Source organism: Moschus berezovskii, chromosome 6, assembly GCF_049115385.1.
Source record: "Moschus berezovskii isolate FMDL1 chromosome 6, NW_MosBer_1.0, whole genome shotgun sequence".
In the NCBI taxonomy this organism is placed as follows: domain Eukaryota; kingdom Metazoa; phylum Chordata; class Mammalia; order Artiodactyla; family Moschidae; genus Moschus; species Moschus berezovskii.
The window spans coordinates 11,268,562-11,289,934 of record NC_142465.1 but is presented as its reverse complement, the minus strand read 5'-3'; the positions used below and the strand labels follow the sequence as shown (position 1 = coordinate 11,289,934).

The 21,373-nt window shown below is 38.4% G+C and overlaps 1 protein-coding gene across 6 annotated transcripts in view; it reads right to left on the bottom strand.

The window, feature by feature from the left end:
• Window positions 1–6,536: 6,536 nt before the first annotated feature.
• Window positions 6,537–21,373, bottom strand: part of NAV3 (neuron navigator 3) — a 915,819-nt gene continuing 900,982 nt past the window's right edge. For all 6 annotated transcript variants that reach the window (XM_055394051.2, XM_088836813.1, XM_088836814.1 and 3 more), the window contains 4 exons: window positions 20,672–20,868; window positions 19,418–19,536; window positions 15,405–15,608; window positions 6,537–9,328 (listed from right to left, as the gene is read on the bottom strand). In XM_055394051.2, coding sequence (XP_055250026.2) covers window positions 9,209–9,328; window positions 15,405–15,608; window positions 19,418–19,536; window positions 20,672–20,868 — 640 coding nt within the window. In that variant the 3' untranslated portion in view covers window positions 6,537–9,208. The remainder of the gene's footprint in view (window positions 9,329–15,404; window positions 15,609–19,417; window positions 19,537–20,671; window positions 20,869–21,373) is intronic.

Genomic DNA, 21,373 nt, shown 5'->3' with positions numbered 1-21,373 from the left:
TGATGTACAGAGTGACTCCATTTACTGTGGAGGCACTTCATTATACAATGCCATCTGAAGGGTATAAAATCTAGATTAACACTGACCATAGAGTACTTAATTTTTCCTAGAAAAAAAAAATCACAAAATGAGATTAGGCTATAGATTTTCTGACTTGGAATTCAATGGTTTTACATTAAACTCCTCCTTTATATGTGTCCCATTAAACAGGCTTAAATATGTTAGTTAAAAACTAAAGCCAAATGAACTATAAAGGTGTTCACCACAGCTCTTACTCTCTCTTCTGTTTTCTCTATTTGGTCAAGATCTTTCTTGTGGAGGAAATATCCCAAGGTGAAATTCACATCTCTTCTCATTTCTGTGCTCAGGATTCCTGTTTTGATCTTTTCATCTTCTAGGCTCTAGCATTAGATTCCCAACTGCTTGGTATATTTTATCTCTTCCTCTAAAAAAGTCCATATATTTAAACTGCACTAAATAACTAAACCATCTTCAAAGGACTTGAAAAGCAGAAAGAAAAAAGAAAATTTGGTTGAAAGTATGTAATACATTACGTCTAAAGGGGGAAAACAGTTTCAAGCATGAGGCAGAACTTTGTCCTGGAGGACACAAACCCTCAGGCGATCTGTCCTCCTCCTGTGGTCACTAAGCGGCACGTTCATTATTCATCTGTCTTCTCGGGGAGCTCACCTGTGAAAGTGGCTCTCCTCAAATATTTTTATGTAACATAAGCTTAAGTTCAGCTGCTGTCTCCATGTTCAGAAACATTTTTATTTAGTAAATATTCATTGAGTATGCACTATATTCTAGGCCCTAAAATTGAACATAAGTGAGATCACAGTATATTGTGTATATATATACACACACACACATACATGATATGTGTGCTCAGTCATGTCTGACTCTTTGCAAGCCCATGGACTGTAGCCTGCCTAGCTCCTCTGTCCATGGAATTTAATTTTCCAGGCAAGAATACTGGAGTGGGTTGCCATTTTCTCCTCCAGAGGTATATATATGTGTGTGTGTGTGTATAATTTGATTTTATATATAAAAGCAAATAATTCAGAGTCTTGTCTGATCTTGTCTGAGGGATCCAAAAGGCTTGTCTAAGGCATTTGAGAATATACAAAGGCCTTGGGGTAAGAGGACCCACTCCAGTATTCTTGCCTGGAGAATTCCATGGACAGGGGAGCCTGGTGGGCTCTGGTCTGTGGGATCGCAAACAGTCAGACACAACTGAGCACACAGCACTGGGGTAAGAGTAAGTAAATTACAGTAAAAGAAACGGTGTTCTAAACCTGGTCTCAGACAAAACATTATTGCTTGATGAACTCCGTAATCTTCTTTGGATAATTTCGAATGGTGATAAATGTTTAGTAGTGTTCAATATCGGAGAAGGCAATGGCAAGCCACTCCAGTACTATTGCCTAGAAAATCCCATGGATGGAGGAGCCTGGTAGGCTGCAGTCCATGGGGTCGCTAAGGGTTGGACACGACTGAGCGACTTCACTTTCACTTTTCACTTTCACACATTGGAGAAGGAAATGGCAACCCACTCCAGTGTTCTTGCCTGGAGAATCCCAGGGACGGGGGAGCCTGGTGGGCTTCCGTCTATGGGGTCGCACAGAGTCGGACACGACTGAAGTGACTTAGCAGCAGCAGCAGCAGTGTTCAATATTTGCTTAATTAGCTATGGGATTAATATTTGATTTGGGAAACCCTCCACTTACCCATCCACCTGGCAGTTAAGAAGCTGGGAATCTTTAAGTGTTTTGTAATCTAACCTACATTTTTAATAAACGTCTCTCTACTAGGAGAGCAACCTTTAAATTGGCCTACCAGAGGGTTGTTTTTCTTTTTTTTTTTCAAGATTATACTAAAGTGTTGACACATGTTCATAGCTAAATTGTCTAGAAAGTTATTGTTAATGTTTCAACAATTACTTTTTGGTTCTACAACTAGGGTAATGTAGAGAACAGCATCAAAATGGGGCAGTGAACATGGGAAAAAGGAAATCAAGGGATAAGCGAAATCCAGATTGAGCAAAGAATTGTTTGAACCTTATTCCTCAAAACAAAATGCAGAAGAGATGAGGGAGATGGGTGATCAAATTTCATGAAGATCAGTCTTTCTATAGTAGTGTTAGCCAATAGGAACGGAACTATCAAGTGAGTCACAAATATGAGCAGTGTATTTAATTGTAAAATTTGCAGTAGCCACATTAAAAAAAAGAAAAATGATCAGGTGAATTTTAATACCACAGTTAATATAATCCAATATACTGAAAATATTTTCATCTCAACACATAATCACTGCAAAAATTACTCAGTTGTACACCAACTTCAACTCTATCATGCTATTATAGAACACTGGCAAACTTTAAAAATTCCAGTGATAAATAAAAGGTTCATGAATTTCTTTACAATTTTATGGAAAGGAACTTGAGAACTTTTTATTTTCCTTTAATAAGATTCTTCTCCAGAGTGTGCTATGTTTAATTTCTGTAAATATGTTTTCTAGCAGAAGAACTCCTGGGTAGCTAACAGATAACGTATACTTGATGTAGAGAGGAGAGACTTCAAGGATTATGTATCCAGATCATCTCTCTGAACTAAAAAGTAATATTATTTCAGTAATGCAATATCGAGTGGACATGAGTTTGGGCAAGGTCTGGGAGTTGGTGATGGATAGGGAAGCCTGGTGTGCTGTAGTCCATGGGGTTGTAAAGAGTTGGACACGACTGAATGGCTGATCCGATCTGATCTGAATGCAATATTTTAGTTATTAGTTTGTCCTCCCCCTAAAGCAAAACACAATTGAAACTTTTTAAACATCTTAACTGATCAAAGACACAGATTTAGGCATAGATTTATCTCTTACAAAAGTGTTTTTTCTTTTAACATGAACGTCCAAAAGTCTGAAATAAAGGTATGTGAATTTCTCCAAAGTGAAAACATAACCCACTGGTATTGTTGACTCTATCAGTGTCAGAATCTCCAGCAGCTACTATTCATTGAGCTTCTCACTGATCATTCTCTTAGAGAACTTAGGTACCCGTGAAAATAAGAAGCAGAGACCCAACAGTTCTAACTTTAAGTTCCTTAGGTTTGTGGCCTGAGTCTCAATGATGCCTAAGAAAGTTGCCTCGCACATATTAGGCATGTAATAAATATTTGTTGAATAATATTAATAATAATAGCTAACATATAGCACTTAAGGTGTGACAAAATTTTCCAAGTGCTTCATGATTTTAAAATATTCCATCTTCCCAAAATGCACATGAAAACATGCGCAAAATCACTAATTATCAGAGAAATGCATAACAAAAGTACAATGAGATATCATCTCACACCAGTCAGAATGGCTATCATCCAAAAGTCTACACACAACTAGAAGATGCCCCATACCACAACTAAATATTCCGTGTGCTGCAACTGAGACTTGGCATAGCCAAATAAATAAATGAAATATTTTAGAAAGTCTATACCCAACAAATGCTAGCGAAGGTGTGGAGAAACTCTCCGACACTTTTGGTGGGAATATAAATTGGAACAACCACTATGAAGAACAGTGTAAGTGTGTTAGTTGTTCAGTCGTGTCCGACTCTTTGCAACCCCATGGACTGCAGCCCAACAGGCTCCTCTGTCCGTGAGATTTTCCAGGCAAGGATACTAGAGTGGGTTGCCATTTCCTTCTCCAGGGGATCTTCTCAACCCAGGGATCGAAACTGGGTCTCCTGCACTGCAGGCAGATCCTTTACCAACTGAGCTACAAGGGAAGGAGATTCCTTAAAAAACTATTAAATAAACATAGTGCTATCATATGATCCAGAAATCCCATTCCTGGGCCTATATCTGGATAAATCACACTGGAAAGATATGCACCCCAATGTTCACTGCTGCACTATTTACAACCACCAAGACATGGAAGGAAACTAAATATCCATTGAAAGAGGAATGGATAAGGAAGACGTGGTACATATATACAATGGAATTATTATCCAGCCATTTAAAACCAATGAAATAATGCCATTTGCAGCAACATGAATAGACCTAAAGATTATTATACTAAGAGAAGTCAGTCAGATAAAGACAGATTTAATATGACATCATTCATATGTGGAATCTAATTTTTAAGATATATAAATGAACGTATTTATAAAACAGAAACAGGCTCACAGATTTCAAAAACAAACTTACGGCTATTAAAGAGGAAATGTTGGGAGGAGGAAATTAGGTAGTTGGGCTTAGCATACATACACTAATACATATAAAATAGACAATCAACAAGGACCTACTTGTATTGCACAGGGAGCTCTGCTCAAGATTCTGTAATAATATATATGGGTAAAGAATCTGAAAAAAAGATGAATATATGTTTATATATAAAAGACTCACTTTGCTGTACACATGAAACTAACCCAACACTGAAAGTAAATTATACTTAACAAATTAAAATTAAAATAAAAAATAGGAAATATCAGGTCAGGAATCAACAGTTAGAACTGGACATGGAACAACAGACTGGTTCCAAATAGGAAAAGGAGTACATCAAGGTTGTATATTGTCACCCTGCTTATTTAACTTATATGCAGAGTCCATCATGAGAAACGCTGGGCTGGAGGAAGCACAAGCTGGAATCAAGATTGCTGGGAGAAATATCAATAACCTCAGATATGCAGATGACACCACCCTTATGGCAGAAAGTGAAGAGGAACTCAAAGACCTCTTGATGAAAGTGAAAGAGGAGAGTGAAAACGTTGCCTTAAAAGCTCAACATTCAGAAAACAAAGATCATGGCATCTGGTTCCATCACTTCATGGCAAATAGATGGAAAAACAGTGGAAACAGTGACAGACATTTTTTTTCAGGGGGGCGCTCTAAAGTGACTGCAGATAGTGATTGCAGCCATGAAATTAAAAGACGCTTACTCCTTGGAAGGAAACTTATGACCAACCTAGATAGCATATTAAAAAGCAGAGACATTACTTTGCAACCAAGGTCCTTCTAGTCAAGGTTATAACCTTTCCAGTAGTCAAGTATGGATGTGAGACTTGGACCATAAAGAAAGCTGAGTGCCAAAGAATTGATGCTTTTGAACTGTGGTGTTGGAGAAGACTCTTTAGAGTCCCTTGGACTGCAAGGAGATCCAACCAGTCCATCCTAAAGGAGATCAGTCCTAGGTGTTCATTGGAAGGACCGATGTTGAAGCTGAAACTCCAATACTTTGGCCACCTGATGCGAAGAGCTGACTCATTTGAAAAGACCCTGATGCTGGGAAAGATTGAGAGCAGGAGGAGAAGGGGATGACAGAGGATGAGATGGTTGGATGGCATCACCAACTCAATGGACGTGGGTTTAGGTGAACTCTGGCAGTCGGTGATGGACAGGGAGGCCTGGTGTGCTGCGGTTCATGGGGTCACAAACAGTTAGACACGACTGAGAGACTGAATTGAAACTGAAAATAAATAAATAAAATATTCCATCTTCAAAGCAATGAGTAGAAACTAAAACTATCCCATTTTATAGACTGGCAAACTGGATAAAAAGACATACTTTTCATAAGACTTTAATATTACCATGAATACATTTACAAATTCAATAATGAGAGTATTTGTTACACTGTTGATGTTATTAATGTATTATAATGGCTGTGCTAATATAGTAGCTGGCATTTATTCAGTTTCCTGAGCGCCAGGCATCAATTGAAGTACTTTACAGATCTAAATTCAATACTCCCAACAGCCCTATGAGATAGGCACTATTACCCCATGTGATAAATGAGGACACTTAGTTTTAGAAGATGCAGTCTTTAAAAAAAATACTGTTGACCTTTGAAAACACAGTAATTGTAAGAGGTGGATACTATTCCAATCGTCTGCTTGAGAGGTGAGGAAACGAGGCATAAAGAGTGTAAGTGGCCATGGTCACACAGAGAAGGATACAGTTGGGACCGACACTCACACAGCCTGAGACCGAAGGTGTGAGAATAACGTTCAAGCTTTATATCAGTTCAGTGTTTACCTGGATAAGATGAACTGTGGAAATTTCCCAATCTCCAAAACTGTGAATAAAGGAAACATTTATCCATTTTTAACTCTTAGTGTTGTTCAACTCACTTTAACTAATACTTTTTTTTCTCAACAAGTGTTCTAATTTTCCTGCTTTTAGAATTAAAACCCTACTCAGAGTACCCAAATATGCATTCCAATTACTGGTATGAAAGACCAAGGTGCTTTGAAAAAAATTTCTCATTTTAAAGAGGGTTCCTTTTCTTTTTAGAATCTCTATTAAAAATAAACCACCACCAGAAGAATTCTTCTATGTTAAAAGCATCTTTACAGCTAAAAGGTCAAAAAAAATGTTAATGGAATAAAAACAAAGAAACATTTAATAAGTTGATATAATTAAGTGAATATTAACATTTTATTTTATATTAATGCTTTTTTATAATCATTTAGGTAGACTAATAATGAGTTTTCTAAAAATATTCACTGAATAAATAACTTTCATTTAAAAAGATATACCTAGTGCCTTCAATATATTTACTCATTTAAAAGCTATGAGGTCCTTTCTATGAGGAATATAAAATAAAAAGATTACATACATCCTACTCATGGCTTATTAATAGTGCAAGCAACATTTTAAAGTTGGATACTTTTGGTGCATAATTATTCAATTCTCTCCACATATAGACACCACACCTTGTTGTCAATAAATAATTCCACTTTAATGGCAAAGTAATAATTTAGACAGATACAGGGTGCACATTTGCAAAAAAATATATGCAAGCTGGTTTACAAGCTAGAGGAACAACCAACCAATAGAAAATACATCACCCAGCTAAGTCCACTGACACCAAGTAGTTGCTGTCGGGGCTTTACAAAGCCTACAAAACTTTTCAGATGATTTATTTCACTGTTTCTATTTACATGGTATGTTACATCAAAAATGTACAAAATATAAAATGTATACAGACAAATGTTTCACAAACTAAGTTGTAAACTAGGCGGACCTACTGGGATGTATTGCAGGAATTTCTGTTTAATGAACATGTTTGGACTGTGGTTCTCAAAATGGCAGGGAAAGATTAGCAATTTTCTTAAGTCACATATTGTACAAGGGCCACTAGTCACTCATCCAGCTACGTATTTTGACGTTTCACCACAGACGTGATCCACGTTTGAAGCTTCAAAGTCAGGGTGCCCTTTCTATGTGCACAAATCCAGTTCCAATTTCCCTTAGGGCAATAGCACCGTGGAGGGCCTACAGACCGAGTGACACTCTGACAACTGCACCGATGTCTTGTGTGGTTACTGTTCTACAGCAACTGACCCGTGGGTGGTCACAGAGGGTAGCACCAATTGAACGTCCTGAAGTAGCACATTTTCACACGCATGGAACAAGTCTACACTGTGGCCTAGCCCTTGGGGTGATGAATTTCAAACCTGTCCTCTATGCGTGGTGGGAACTTCTCCAGTCACTCCCATCAGCTCTCATATATTCTCTTGAAAGCCTGCCATGACAGATGCACTTTCAGACATTTTTACCTTTCCAAAAATGTATTGGCTTCATGGACAGTTTTGAAGCATGCTCACTCTAGCACTGATAGCTCCTGCATGGTCATCACAACTGTAAATACAGGACAGACACACCAGGTAACGACAGCATTGAGGGTTTGCATTCTGTATTTGTTTTCAACGCACAGGAAATCTCAGCAAGTGAAACATCTCTTAACACCCACAGGATAAAATACAATTTGTGTGTGTGTGTGTTTGTTTGGACTTGTGCAAGTTTTTAAATGATTATTTACAATACCTACCCCAGTAGACTGTGCAAATCTAACCTTCTTTTACAGTATAAATGCTTCCTCATCCACAGTGACTTCACTGCTTCAGTGTTCTCGAATGCTGAATTTCTCATGTACAATAATACCCATCAAAACAACATGCTCAAAACTCATAATAATTAAAAAAAAAAAAATTGGAGAGAAAAGCCGAATAGTTGTGCTCATGCTGCATCCAGTGCTTCCAGCTCTGCTGGATAAGAATTCACCCTCTCCCGCCTTCTAAAACTCTTTCCCCTAGAACTGGATGGAAGATAGCCACATGGCTTAGCTTTTAAATGACAGTCAAAGAGGGTTTCTGGATTACTTGAGTCTTTTGGAGGATAGGCAAAGCAATCTATTCTCAAGGTAAAAATACTGATCTTTCTCCTATCCATTTCTTCAAAAACAAACACAAAAATAGAGATGAGGCTACTGTGTTAACTGGTGTTATTAAGTGAAGACGGTGGAAATTACCAATGGTTCAGGATTTAAACCAACTGTTAAAGTGTTGTAGAAATCGGTTTAAGGCAGTGAGACAGCACCATAGGAAATGTTCCTTCTTTTCACTGACAAGGCTCAAACAAATAAAGCCCTAAAAAAGCCTGTTGTCAGTGTTGACTAATAATTGGTATAAAACTTTTTTTTTTTTAAGGGGATGGGCAGGTGGTTTAAAAAGACCACAGTGGGAAAAACAACCTTATCAAACCTGTGACTCAGACACTAAAGTGTGGGTGAAGCGCATCCTGTGATCACGGCAGTTGAGAATGATACTGGCACTTCTCCAGCTGGCCACAGCAGTGTTTCCCTGGGGGTCGCACAATGCCATTTGTGCTTGCAGAGGCCTGGCCTCGTCATTTTGGAATGGGGTGAGCGCACGACGCAAACGCTACTGGGGCTCCGCGACCAGCACCATGTGGCACAGAAGAGGCTGGACGGACCGAAGAATGGACCCTGCTGGGGGACAACAACCCCTCAGAGGAAACCAAGAGAAGGAACTGCAGTAACAAAAAAAGAAAAAAGAAAAGGTCTGCATTGTAAACTTTCAAAGAGAAAAAAACAGAAAGTCCAGTTTGGCTATCCCATGCGCAATCTTCAGTTGCCCTGTCATTAGGGTCCTTTCCAGTTGAGTATTGGAGCCTTACTCCACAGAGATTAAAAAAAAAAATGCCTAGAAAGAAAAGCAAGTTACGCTTCCGTGTCAACTGAGTACCTTGGTGGTTCAGACTTAGTTCCACTGTCTCCTTAGAGACCACAACTCTGGGTCAGGGCCCTGACAGGATGCTTTCATACTGGCAGTGGTTTAATGAAAATACCTTACTTTTCAAACTTTTTTTTTTCTTTTTTAAAGCATAGTCTTTTCCCCTAACTTTTTTTTCACCCTCTAGAGGGTAGATTCAAGAGACGAATCCAAAACGTCTTCATGACGGCTGGTGCTATCGCTGTCGCAGCTTTGTGTGCCCGGGTAATTGGCTGCTTCTTGGAGTTTCATTAGCATATTCATCTGAAGAAAGAAAAAGAGACATCGATGGAGGCGGTGATGCATGGAGAAAGCCAGGCCCAGAAAACACACGGCCCCGAGCCACATGGATGACCCATCTCATCCCCTCCAAGGGAAACTGAAAACAATTTTAGACTTTGACTGGTTGCCCGGGCTCCTAGACTGTTTCTCCCACACATGACTACAACGGCAAACCATAAGGACAAAATAGGGCCTCTGGATGAGTCTTTTATTCGCGATTGTAAATGAATACAGCGCCAGCGGGGAGAGCGGAAAGGAAACTGTATCACAGCCGGACATCTGGGCTCGTGGCTGCAGAGGACGCCAAGCTGCCCAGCTTTTTGGCTGCGAGAAGCAGAAAGCACTGAATGGCCACTGAAAGTCCTGAACGTTCCTACACGCCGACGGGCACACAGGCTTCCGCTCAGGGTCCCTGGAGAGGAGGCGGGGCTGGAGTAGAATGGAACCAGCTGCTTCACACAAGCCCCCCATCTGCTGCTTAAGCGTTGACCTCGAGGGGAGGCGACGGAATGAAGCCGACCATGAGCATTTGAAGAGGGCAAAGGGAAGAATCACCGTCAAGCTTCTGTGGCTGTTGAGCGCCTGGCTAAAACATGATGGATATCTCACTGAGAAGAAAAACCACCTTCTGGAACAGGAGCAGCTGTCTCAAGTTTCCCAGCCTTCTAGGACAATGGCAACGTTTGTTCTCACAAAAGGGACATGGGCAGGAAAGCAGCTGGGGAAAAAGGCAGCTAGTGTTTCCGGGTATTAAAAATAAAAGGCGGCCACTTTGCTTGGATTTTGAGAGATCTGCAGATTCACTGGTAGAGATGGATAAAGAAATATTGTTCAAAAGCAAATCATGAATAAATGATTTGACAGTTTTAGAAAGCACAGAAAAAACGGCACATCTTCGGGAGGGTATGGACTTGTTTTCTTATCAAGAGTTTCTGTAAATGGTAATAATCTTTATATTGTTTAATGCATGCTAGCTTTACTACTGGAGAAGGAAATGGCAACCCACTCCAGTGTTCTTGCCTGGACAATCCCAGGGATGGGGGAGCCTGGTGGGCTGCCGTCTATGGGGTCACACAGAGTCGAACACGACTGAAGTGACTTAGCAGCAGCAGCAGCAGCAGCTTTACTATTTAATATGTAAAAAAGATGTTCTTTTTTTCCCCCAACTTAAAATTTAGGGAAACTGATCCAACAGAAAGGATAAATCCAAAAAGATTCCTTAGTCATATGTTAAGCTCTGCTTGCTGATATAGGCAGTGTGAAATGTGTGTTCAATTAAAAAAAAAAGTTTGTGAAATAAAATGACACACTGGTAATTACCTATTAAAGCAAGAATGCCTTTCTGACAAAGAAGCTATAGTTATAGCATATTTTAAAGTCATTTTAATATTCTTTAGGATGATATTTTTCAACATAATTTTCTGTCTAATTCCCTGAAATTATTAAACTAGCTACAAAAACGTATGAAAGTAGTTGGTGATAATCTCTTAAACCCAGTGGGTCAAAGAGCTAAATGTCTCCATCAACGGTGTTTCTCTCTCCCCCTTCTCTCTTTTCTGAACACACACACACACTCCCACCTTCATGCACATTCATATTCCCTGTTTTCCTTCCTTTTATTACTCCCTCCCTTGTAAGTAGCTGGCTGTATGTTCAAGCATCTGGGTGAAGATAATTTGTAAAAAAAAAAAAAGAAAGAAAGAAAAACTGTGTTTTGAGCACCTTTCAAGAATAGAAATGCTTTCAAGGTTATGCCTCGATCTCAGTTACAAATATTTGAAATCACTTGAAAGCTGTTATAAAAGTTTTACGGTATAACAATAGTATTATTAAAGTCTCAGGTTTTGAAAATGGTGCCATATAGTAACTATGTTCCATTAAAATAAGTTCCAAGTCTCAGATTCATGGTAAATACATACAAAGGATTTACCGTGCCTTCTCAGAGGGTTGCTTTGTACATTCGAGTCAAAGGAGGTAGGTAAGGTTCACATCAGTCAGTAGTCTGACTGGGTGTAATCAGGGTGGATCATTATTCTCTACACAAGCATTTCCTTGTGCTCTCTTCCTCTGCTTCTTTCCCAGACCCATAGTCATAAGCACAGTGCCGATCATTTGTAACACCCTGGTCAGGTCCTTATTGTCCCTGGTATTTACACATCTGCCCGTCTTCCAGCCTCTATCCTCTTTCCTTCAACCTGCCCTCTATTCTATTACCAAGGTGATTTTTATAAACTGCAAATATAGTAAGTCCCTTGCTCAAAAATCTTTGGTGGCTCCCCATTGAGTGGTAAAAATTTAACTTCCTACAAGATAAACAAGGCTTCACATGACTTATCAATTGTAGACTTCTGTAGTTTTAATTCTTTCTGTCCTTTTTATTCTAATTCCACAAATTTGTATACAGCTCCCTAAACTCATTATTTATACTTTACTGTTTCATCATGTTTCACTTGCTGTTTTTTAAATTTTAGATCATCTCTATCCAACCTCATTATGAACTTTTATTCATCCTTCCAGACCTAGTTCAAGCATCTCCTCCTCTGAGGAGCTTTATCCTAACCACTTCCTCAACAGACTCAAAACTTTACCTAGAGCATACTTCCATCATCATCGCACTGTAATTTATATATGTAGATATCTTTCTCCATGGTTGGACTATGAGCTTCTTAATGTCAGAAATGATATTGATTTTACAATCACCAGGATTTAGCCCTGAGTACATACTTTGGCCACCTCATGCGACGAGTTGACTCACTGGAAAAGACTCTGATTCTGGGAAAGGTTGGGGGTGGGAGGAGAAGGGGACGACAGAGAATGAGATGGCTGGATGGCATCACCGACTCTGTGGACATGAGTTTGAGTGAACTCCGGGAGTTGGTGATGGACAGGGAGGCCTGGCATGCTGTGATTCATGGGGTCGCAGAGAGTCGGACATGACTGAGCGACTGAACTGAACTGAACATACTTATTATTTACTAATATTTACTGAATGAATGAGTCTGTTGATGATGAACACACATTATATTTTTAAATACTGTGAGATGTGCCAAAAACTTACATCCTTGTTCAGAGTCAAAAATACATTACTGGCACTGAGGTTTTCTCTGTGTACTTCTGATTTAGATTGAACTGCAAATATGTTGTTAACTTATGTCAGTCATTATAAAAATATAGAGCAATAAACACAGAGAGATACTTGCCAATCAGAATGTGCCTGATTCACAGATATTTAGATGAGAAGGTTTTGTCATTTAATATGTCAAAGATCATAACCTCTTGTTCTTTAAGATGTTGAGTGAAGCAGAAGGTTAGGAATCAGAGATTTTTTTTTAACCCGAATTCTCATTCAGAATGTAGAGATTCTGATCCCTTTTCTAAAGTAGAAGATAAGAACATCTGGAGTCAGGGAAAAGAGTGATTAATGGGTTTAGCTCACCAGGACTGTGTGAACTGGGAAAATTTAGAACATCCCCTAAACGTCCCATACTCTATAGAGTAGCCCTGAAAACAAACCTTATAAACACCTTACCTTTATCAGGAATTGTATGAGAAACTGCAAAGGGAGAACTGGAAATTATAAAAAAATTTCAGAAGAAATAACCCATATTTGTACTGTAAGGCTTATTTTTTCTTTATTAGATAAGAATGTGAGAGTTGGACTATAAAGAAAGCTGAGAGCCAAAGAATTGATGCTTTTGAACTGTGGCGTTGGAGAAGAATCTTGAGAGTCCCTTGGACTGCAAGGAGATCCAACCAGTCCATCCTAACGGAAATCAGTTCTGAATACTCATTGGAAGGACTGATGCTGAAGCTAAAACTATAATACTTTAGCCACCTGATGCGAAGAACTGACTCATTTGAAAAGACCCTGATGCTTGGAAAGATTGTAAGTGGGAGGAAAAGGGAATGACAGAGGATGAGATGGTTGGATGGCATCACTGACTCAATGGACATGAGTTTGAGTAAACTCTGGGAGTTGGTGATGGACAGGGAGGTCTGGTGTGCTGCAGTCCTTGGGGTTGCAAAGAGTCAGACATGACTGAGTGACTGAACTGAATTGAACTGTTCAGGAATTACTTAGTGTACAGTCAAAGTTTTATGGAATTCAAGCCAATTTCACCATCACTGTTGTTTAGTTATTTAGTTATGTATGAGCTAAAGGGCCAGACACTTGTCATAAAAATATGAGTTCAGGTCCTCAAGAAGTTTATGAAAGTGAGAGTCACTTAGTAATGTCCAACTCTTTGCAAGCCCAAGACTTGCAAGCCCCAACTCTTTCCAAGCCCTAGTCCATGGAATTCTCCAGGCCAGAATTCTGGAGTGGGTAGCCTTTCCCTTCTCCCAGGGATCTTCCCAACCCAGGGATAGAACCCAGGTCTCCCACATTGCAGGCAGATTCTTTACCAGCTGAACCACCAGGGAAGCCAAGAATACTGGAGTGGGTAGACTATCCATTCTTGAGTGGATTTTCCTGACCCAGGAATTGAAATGGGGTTTCCTGCATTGCAGGGTGATTCTTTACCAGCTGAGCTACAGGGGAAGCCCCAAGAAGTTCAGAGTTTAGATCAAATGTTCTAAATAAGAGATCACTTGGCTCTAAGTAGATCAATGTATATTTCTTATGACTTTATGGAACTTTTTGAAATAGTATGGAAAATCTTCTGTGTGCATGCATTTTATCGGGAAAAAAATCATGAAACTTTATTAGATGGTTCACATGTAAATTCCAAGATGTTCAAAATGGTCAACTGAAATGAGGATGATGTACATGTATTGCGGTTATTAGTGTAAGGATATTCCACAAAATATCAAGTCATAATTTTATGTCTTTAGGTATGGTTACAGACTATGATTTAATCATTTAATTTTCTGTCTGAGGACTTTTATCTCAGCATGTCTTCTTACTATATTGGTTATTCAGTGATTTCTTTAGCCAGAATAGCAACCTAACAAACACATTATATTTGAGACAAATTTATGGAAAGTCATCTCTAAAAATAGAAAAATACATAAGAAAATAAAGTCATTTTACTAGGAATAGCATGTGCTTAGTATTTCCAGAGTATTCATGCTTCAGGGTTTTATTGACTTATAGTATGATTCCAAGAATTCAATCTGAGCAAGGCAGGGAATAATGGCCCTCTATAAAGAAAGCTGAGCACCAAAGAATTGACACTTTTGAACTGTGGTGTTGGAGAAGACTCTTGAAGAGTCCCTTGGACTGCAAGGAGATCCAACCAGTCCATCCCAAAGGAGATTAGTTCTGGGTGTTCATTGGAAGGACTGATGTTGAAGTTGAAACTCCAATACTTTGGCGACCTGATGTGAAGAGATGACTCATTTGAAAAGACCCTGATGCTGGGAAAGACTGAGGGCAGGAGGAGAAGGGGACGGCAGAGGATAAGATGGTTGGATGGCATCAATGACTCAATGGACATAGGTTTGGGTGAACTCCGGGAGTTGGTGATAGACAGGGAGGCCTGGAGTGCTGCAGTTCATGGGGTCACAAAGAGTCAGACATGGCTGAGCGACTGAACTGAACTGAATTGAATTCCAAAGTCAGTTCATTCTTCTCTACTGTTGACAATGGAGTACTAATCCTAAATTTAGTTAGACAAAATTTTACATGTAAAATGTAAAATTGATACATGTAAAATATTCTTTAGCTTTTCAAGTATAGATTATATTTTGTTCTAAAATGAACAAAATTTTAGAACAAAATTCAGCTTTTTCTTATATACATAATGAATTGAGTCCTGTAATGTTTGAAGTTTATTTATATAATTTTCTGCTTAATAAAAGAAAAATTATGGCCTCAGAGCTCAGCCTGGTTTAAGTGTTTTTTATTATTTTGAAGTAAAGAAGTCTGGTCTTTTAAAAGTTTCACCCAATGAAAGAAGACCAAAGGTGAAAATTTGAAAACTGAGTATCAATATCAGGACAATCTCAAATATCACCCAGGAAAACGAATTAATGTCTCTGATGCAAATGAGTAAATACTAGTGACCACACACTGCAGTCAAGATCAGACAGGAAGAGTCTGACATCAGTTTCTTACCAAGGGGTCGCCCTCTGTGTCAGTTTGTGGAATGTGCTTTGAGGTTGTAGCTTCCTTCGTGGAAACACAGCCCTCATACCCAACATCTTCTGGTCGCAACTGAAGTAGTGCTGGGCCTTCCTGAGGCAGAGACGCGGAGCTCCATGGATATGTATCAAGCACCCACTTGGAGGGATCTTCCCAAGGTGCTCGTTTCCCATACATCTAAAAAGTGATCACATATTTAGCACATATAAAATGAATTCCTTTTGTTTTTTTTTTTTGCCACACAGCTTGCAAGATCTTAGTTCCCAGAACAGGGATTGAACTCAGGCCCTCAGCAGTGAGGGCCTGGAGTCCTAACCACTGGACCACCAGGGAATCCCCTACCTCTCTGTTCAGTACGGAGGTGACTACTAATTGCACACTGAGTCCCTCTGGGACTTTCAGGGGAATGAAGCGTCCACATGCTATTTCCCAGATTTTAAACTATCTGTATAGTTCACTTTAAACTTGAAGGCTAGACAAAATAAATCTGAACATCTAGAATAGATGGTCAGCATTTGGGGGAGAGGATAAGGGAGGTTTATTTTAAATACATGAAGAAATGACTACCCATATTTATCTTTGTTAGTAATTTTACAAACTAAATGAAAGCTCAACATTGAGAAAGGCAAGTTCCAGTAATAGAGTAATAAAAAGACTCATGCTAGACACTAAATGCCTTTATTTACTAAAGTGTTCTTTGGAAAGACGATGGATACAAGAGATTTCTTTTCTCTATTTCATTCTACTCAGATTTTCCTTGAAAATAAGCATCCTTTCCCTGACAACCATTTCATCGGATTAATTCCATCTGTAATCTCATTGCTTCCTATTAAAACTTCTTTGAGATATTTGTTTGTATGACCACTAGTACAGAGGAAAATTATGGGAAATGAAAACTTTGTCAGAACTCCTCTGGAGGAAGAAAGTCGATAAGAAAGAGATTATAAAGCCTGGTTAAAATATGGGTAGTGGAGTAGATGGCAGATGAACACAACTGACATTAAAAAAAATTTAAACTGGAAGCAAAGCCAAAACCAAACTAGAAACAGCACACTGAGGAGACAGGTTGGTTGGCTTGGGAAAAAAAAGAAAAAGTACAAACCACAAAGGGATAGACAGAAAGGTTAAAATTAAGAGTAGAGGATAGTAACATAGGTACATTACTAGTTCTTTGATGGACTTTCCTACTCTACTGAGGGCAATCCTGGTTACTAGGTGGATATTTGGTTCCAGACGGCACCGAATACCAGTGTGAAGCGTTTCTTGTGGTTTGTTGTGCTTCCGTGAGACAAAAACAAAATGGCGAATGCTGAGGCCATGAAAGGCCCACAGTCTGCTTGGAACTGTCTTTTGAGCTTCTCCTGGAGAATTTGCAAGAGATTGTGGCAGGCTTGCCTTAAGGAAAAAAAAAAAAGTTAAGGTCTTGATATCTGCACATCTAGGGGATAACAGTCAGAGGAGGCAATGGCACCCCACTCCAGGACTCTTGCCTGGAACATCCCATGGATGGAGGAGCCTGGTAGGCTGCGGTACATGAGGGTTGCACAGAGTCGGACACAACTGAGCAACTGAACTGAACTGAATAAAAAGACAAATAGGCTCAATTCCATATTTCAGAGTAAAGTAGATGTTATAGAACAAGAAATGAAAGAGACATTTAAATATTCAGAAGGAAATGATCTGATTGCTGACATTTCAAGAAAGATAGAATCATCAGGATAAAAATGAGAATCCAGTGCATCACAGTGTTTTTTTCAACTAGAACATCTGGCAAAGAGTATTTGCCATATGGTGCCCCACCAAAGCACCAGCTTCATTTGAAGAGAAATTATTCTAGTCCTCTAAACTCAGATTTTCATCTTTGAAACCGTGCTTTATTTTTCCACCTTTTGTTCCAGTTCATGGTTCTTTGTTGCCAGTAGATCCAAGAAAATGGTTCCTGACATATGTGATTTCTCTTCTTCCTGTTCCTCCAGAAGTCACATATGGACCATCCCGAGAACATCATCTGCCCACAGACTTCCAGTCCAGCATATCCGTCAGTAGCGATGATAACTCTCTATTTAACAAAGGATTTTCCTTTTTTTCTCAAAGTGCTGTATCTGCCTCCTGCCACCTCTGTTCCCCACAAGCCTCAGTTACTGCCTATGTTGTGATTGATCCAACTTTCACTCTAACCTACTAACAAACATCCAGAACCACAGCAGAAAATTTGAGATATTTTTATTCCTCCTCAAAAAAAATTTTTGGAGTATCTCTCATCTTGGGAAACTGGTATTATCTTAGTGATTATGATTTTATTTAAAGAGAATTTTTATAGAATGATAATTCTCAGGATGGTGCTTTATAAATAATGATTTGAACATTAAAAATGCTACATACTTCTAAAAATTGAGATTTAAGGATTTTTAGGTATTACTGTTTTTGAGTTTTTAAAACCCTTCTAATTCTTCTGATATATTAGCAAATGAATAAGAAACAAGGAAAATTTAATATATAAAGATTTGGATAATAGTTTACTAATGCTGAAATACACGACTGAGTGACTGAACTGAACTGATTAATTTAAAAATCATGACCTCATGAATATTTTAAATAAGTTTCATACAAATATATGATGTTTTTGGAACAAATAATTGAAACCAAGAGACCCAACTCACTTCTGAGATAGGATAATACTTTTAGAGGAATCTTGACATGTGCTATGTTATAATTGAAAATAAAAACTTTCGGCGCAGTCTTTAACTTTGTTGGAGATATTTTTTCAGGCTGGTTTGGCTTGTACCATTAAAAATATGAAACTGAGGTAGAACCAGTTGATAGCATTCTCTAGGATTATTACCTCTGTACGTTCAGAACATCCTCATAATATTCATCACGCTCACCATTCTGTTAGATCTAAATCACTGCCATGCCCTTCCACAAGGTGAGGAAAGCATAAGGAAGTGAAATGAAGGAAAACAGACAACCAATTTTTTTTAGACAGTGATATAAAGACTTAACACAGAACTGCAGATGACAAAATGTGAAAAGCATGAAGTATATCTTAATTCTAGCAGCACTTATGATAACCAGAAATAGAGATGCCTAAAACTGAGAAATAGAGAAAAGCAAAAACTGCCTAAACCTTGGCTGAGTTATTGTAAAGATGACTGGATTTTTCTGCCACAAGTTTGGTGATTATACAACGCGAATCTTAAAAAAATTCACACAAGGAAAAAAAAATCAAGACTTACGGAAAAGGGATGATATATTTTGTTGAAAAAGGGTTTTCTTATTAGGGATGTACTTTGATTTCTTAGTTAAGAGTAAATAGAAGGGGTGGTTGCAGGGCCTCGTGATGTAAGGAAGAGGAGGGAGGAGCAGAGATGCTGCTAAACCAACCTGTCACAGTTTTAAAAAAACAAATGCCTTAAATTTAGAGCACTTTTAAAAACAGAAAGGAATTTTGCAAGGGATGTTAAAGGGTTTTAAGCAATGAAACATCCTAAAGCAGGGAATCTATTAATGTAAGCACAAACTACTTGCTACAGATTATATAAGAAGAGAATAAATGGGGAATTTCCTAGAGATCCAGGGCTTCCACTGCAGGTGGCATGGGTTTCATCCCTAGTCAGGGAAGATCTCGCATGCTGTGTGACATTATCAAAAAAAAAAAAAAAGAAGAGAACAAATGACCAAGGTCCATATCAACATGCTTGTTTTATAAGATGCAGAACTGTGCAATTAACTAGCTATCTAATAAGAACAGTTTGTAAATACCGATGGCAATAAATTTGGCCTTCGATGTGTTCTTGTTGGAATTCTTTCTCCTACATATTTATTCTCAGAAAAAAATATATTAGAAACTATTTGTTCTTTCAAGCTACCTTTATTTTTCTGTACAAACCAGAGAAATTATTTTTTTGTTTGTTTTTTTGCTTTTAAAGGATGATTTTTTTTCCTATTTGGTTTTTTAAAACAGTTAAGAAAATTGAGTACTATACCTGCAGACCTTCTCTTACTGCCTCCAGAATATAAGGTACCAAAGAATAGTTCCAGAGATCCATGAACCATACTCTAGAACCTTCTACATCCATGGGACAAGAAAGGAAAAGTCGAGGGCCTGAAAAGAAAGACATAAACCATTTATGAGACTCCCTGTATTTAGCAATCTAAACACATATTTAGACACCGTTCTGGGGGAGGTAATATGCTTCTTACAGGATTCTTAGAAAATTATAATCTTGGTCATCTTAATTATTATCAGTGTTTTACTGAAGATCCATCTTCAAGACCATCCTATATTTTTACACTAAAATCTTAGTCTAACACATAACATTTTAGTATTAGGAGAAACCTTAAAGGTCATAATCCAGTCAATCTGCTCCACTTTACAAATGACAAAACTGTGATGGAATGAATTGTCAAATATAAAATATGTCATTATTTGCTGGAAGTGGGCCTCTGCTGCGGTCTTCTGATCCCAATTGTAGAACTGTTCTATTTCCTTCTACACTGTGCCTTTAGTGAGTATATCTTTCTGATTCACATCAAGGAAAAGGGGACTTATTTGTGTGCAACTTAAGAAGGAATACAAAAATAAACATCTTCATGCCAACTCAAGACAAATAACTCAAGCAATTTTATCTTCATGAAAATATAAAACACCTACATTATCTTAAAATAAAATCTCTCACAACTATAATTGATATATGCTAAAATTTTTAGCATAAAAATGATACTCTAAAAAGATATAATTTATTTCACATGGCTACCTGACTTTTAGTTGTCTATATTAAACTAATATAGCTGTCTACATTAGTTGATGTTAGCAAAGTTTCATGCTTGTATGCATGCTAAGTCTTTTCAGTCATGTCTGACTCTGCAACCCTAAGAACTGTCCAGGCTCCTCTGTCCATGGGATTTTCCAGGCAAGAGTACTGGAGTGGGTTGCCGTGCCCTCCTCCAGGGGCTCTTCCCATCCCAGGGATTGAACCCACATCTCTTATGTCTCCTGCATTGGTAGGCAGGTTCTTTACCAGTAGTGCCACCTGGGAAGCCTCAGTAAACTGTAATAGTCAGATGAAAAGAAAGAAAGCTTGAAGGCAAACTTTCAGAAGGAAAAAAAAATGAAAACTTAAATTTTTGGAAGCTTCAAAAACATCAGCTTCAGTTGTTATTTTCTACTTCCAATCTGGCTATCTTTACCAAGTACTCTTAGTTCCTGGAAAATGGCATATTGCAATTTTGGAACTCACCAATTGTAACATCAGAAGAACTGTGTGTTTCCAAAAAACTGTTGAGATGATGCCACGTCTTAGGAATCCAGTCTATAATTTTGACTAGGTCGTTATTGCGAATGTTTCTTTCAATTTCCATCTCTATCAGTTTCCTTCGAAGATATCTGCCTAAAAAGCCTTTCACTGGCTCAGTGTGGTTTGCACAGAGTACCCACCTAGAAAAAGGAAAAAAAAAAACCAATCAAAACCGAAACCCAGAAATCCTTATATAAATTAAACTTTAAGTCCACAGTGGTTCTCTCTCCAAAATAAAGTAATAATGTTCCTATTTCAGTTGGAGGCCGTATGTTAATGGTCAAAGAGATGAGACAGTCTATTAACATTAGAGCTAAACTGTATGTAACTCTTCTTTCTGAGTTAAAGAGAAGCTCCTGTGCGTCACAGCAGTGAGTGGGAGTGTGCACGCTGAGCACTCTTCTGTAGGAGAATCACAAATCCTGAAATAGGAACTCTCTTCACATTTCTCACATTTAGAAGAAAAGTGTTCTACTTTAGCTGTGACATAGTGAGCAGGAAAAACATTTCTTTTTTCTTCTTTTTTAAAGGAACACTTCTGATTATAGGTCAGGGATCACAAAATGTCTGCTTGAGCAAGAGTGTCAGAAGAAGTGAGAATTATTTCCACACCCCAGGTTACCGATTTGTCAGTGTACAAATGGA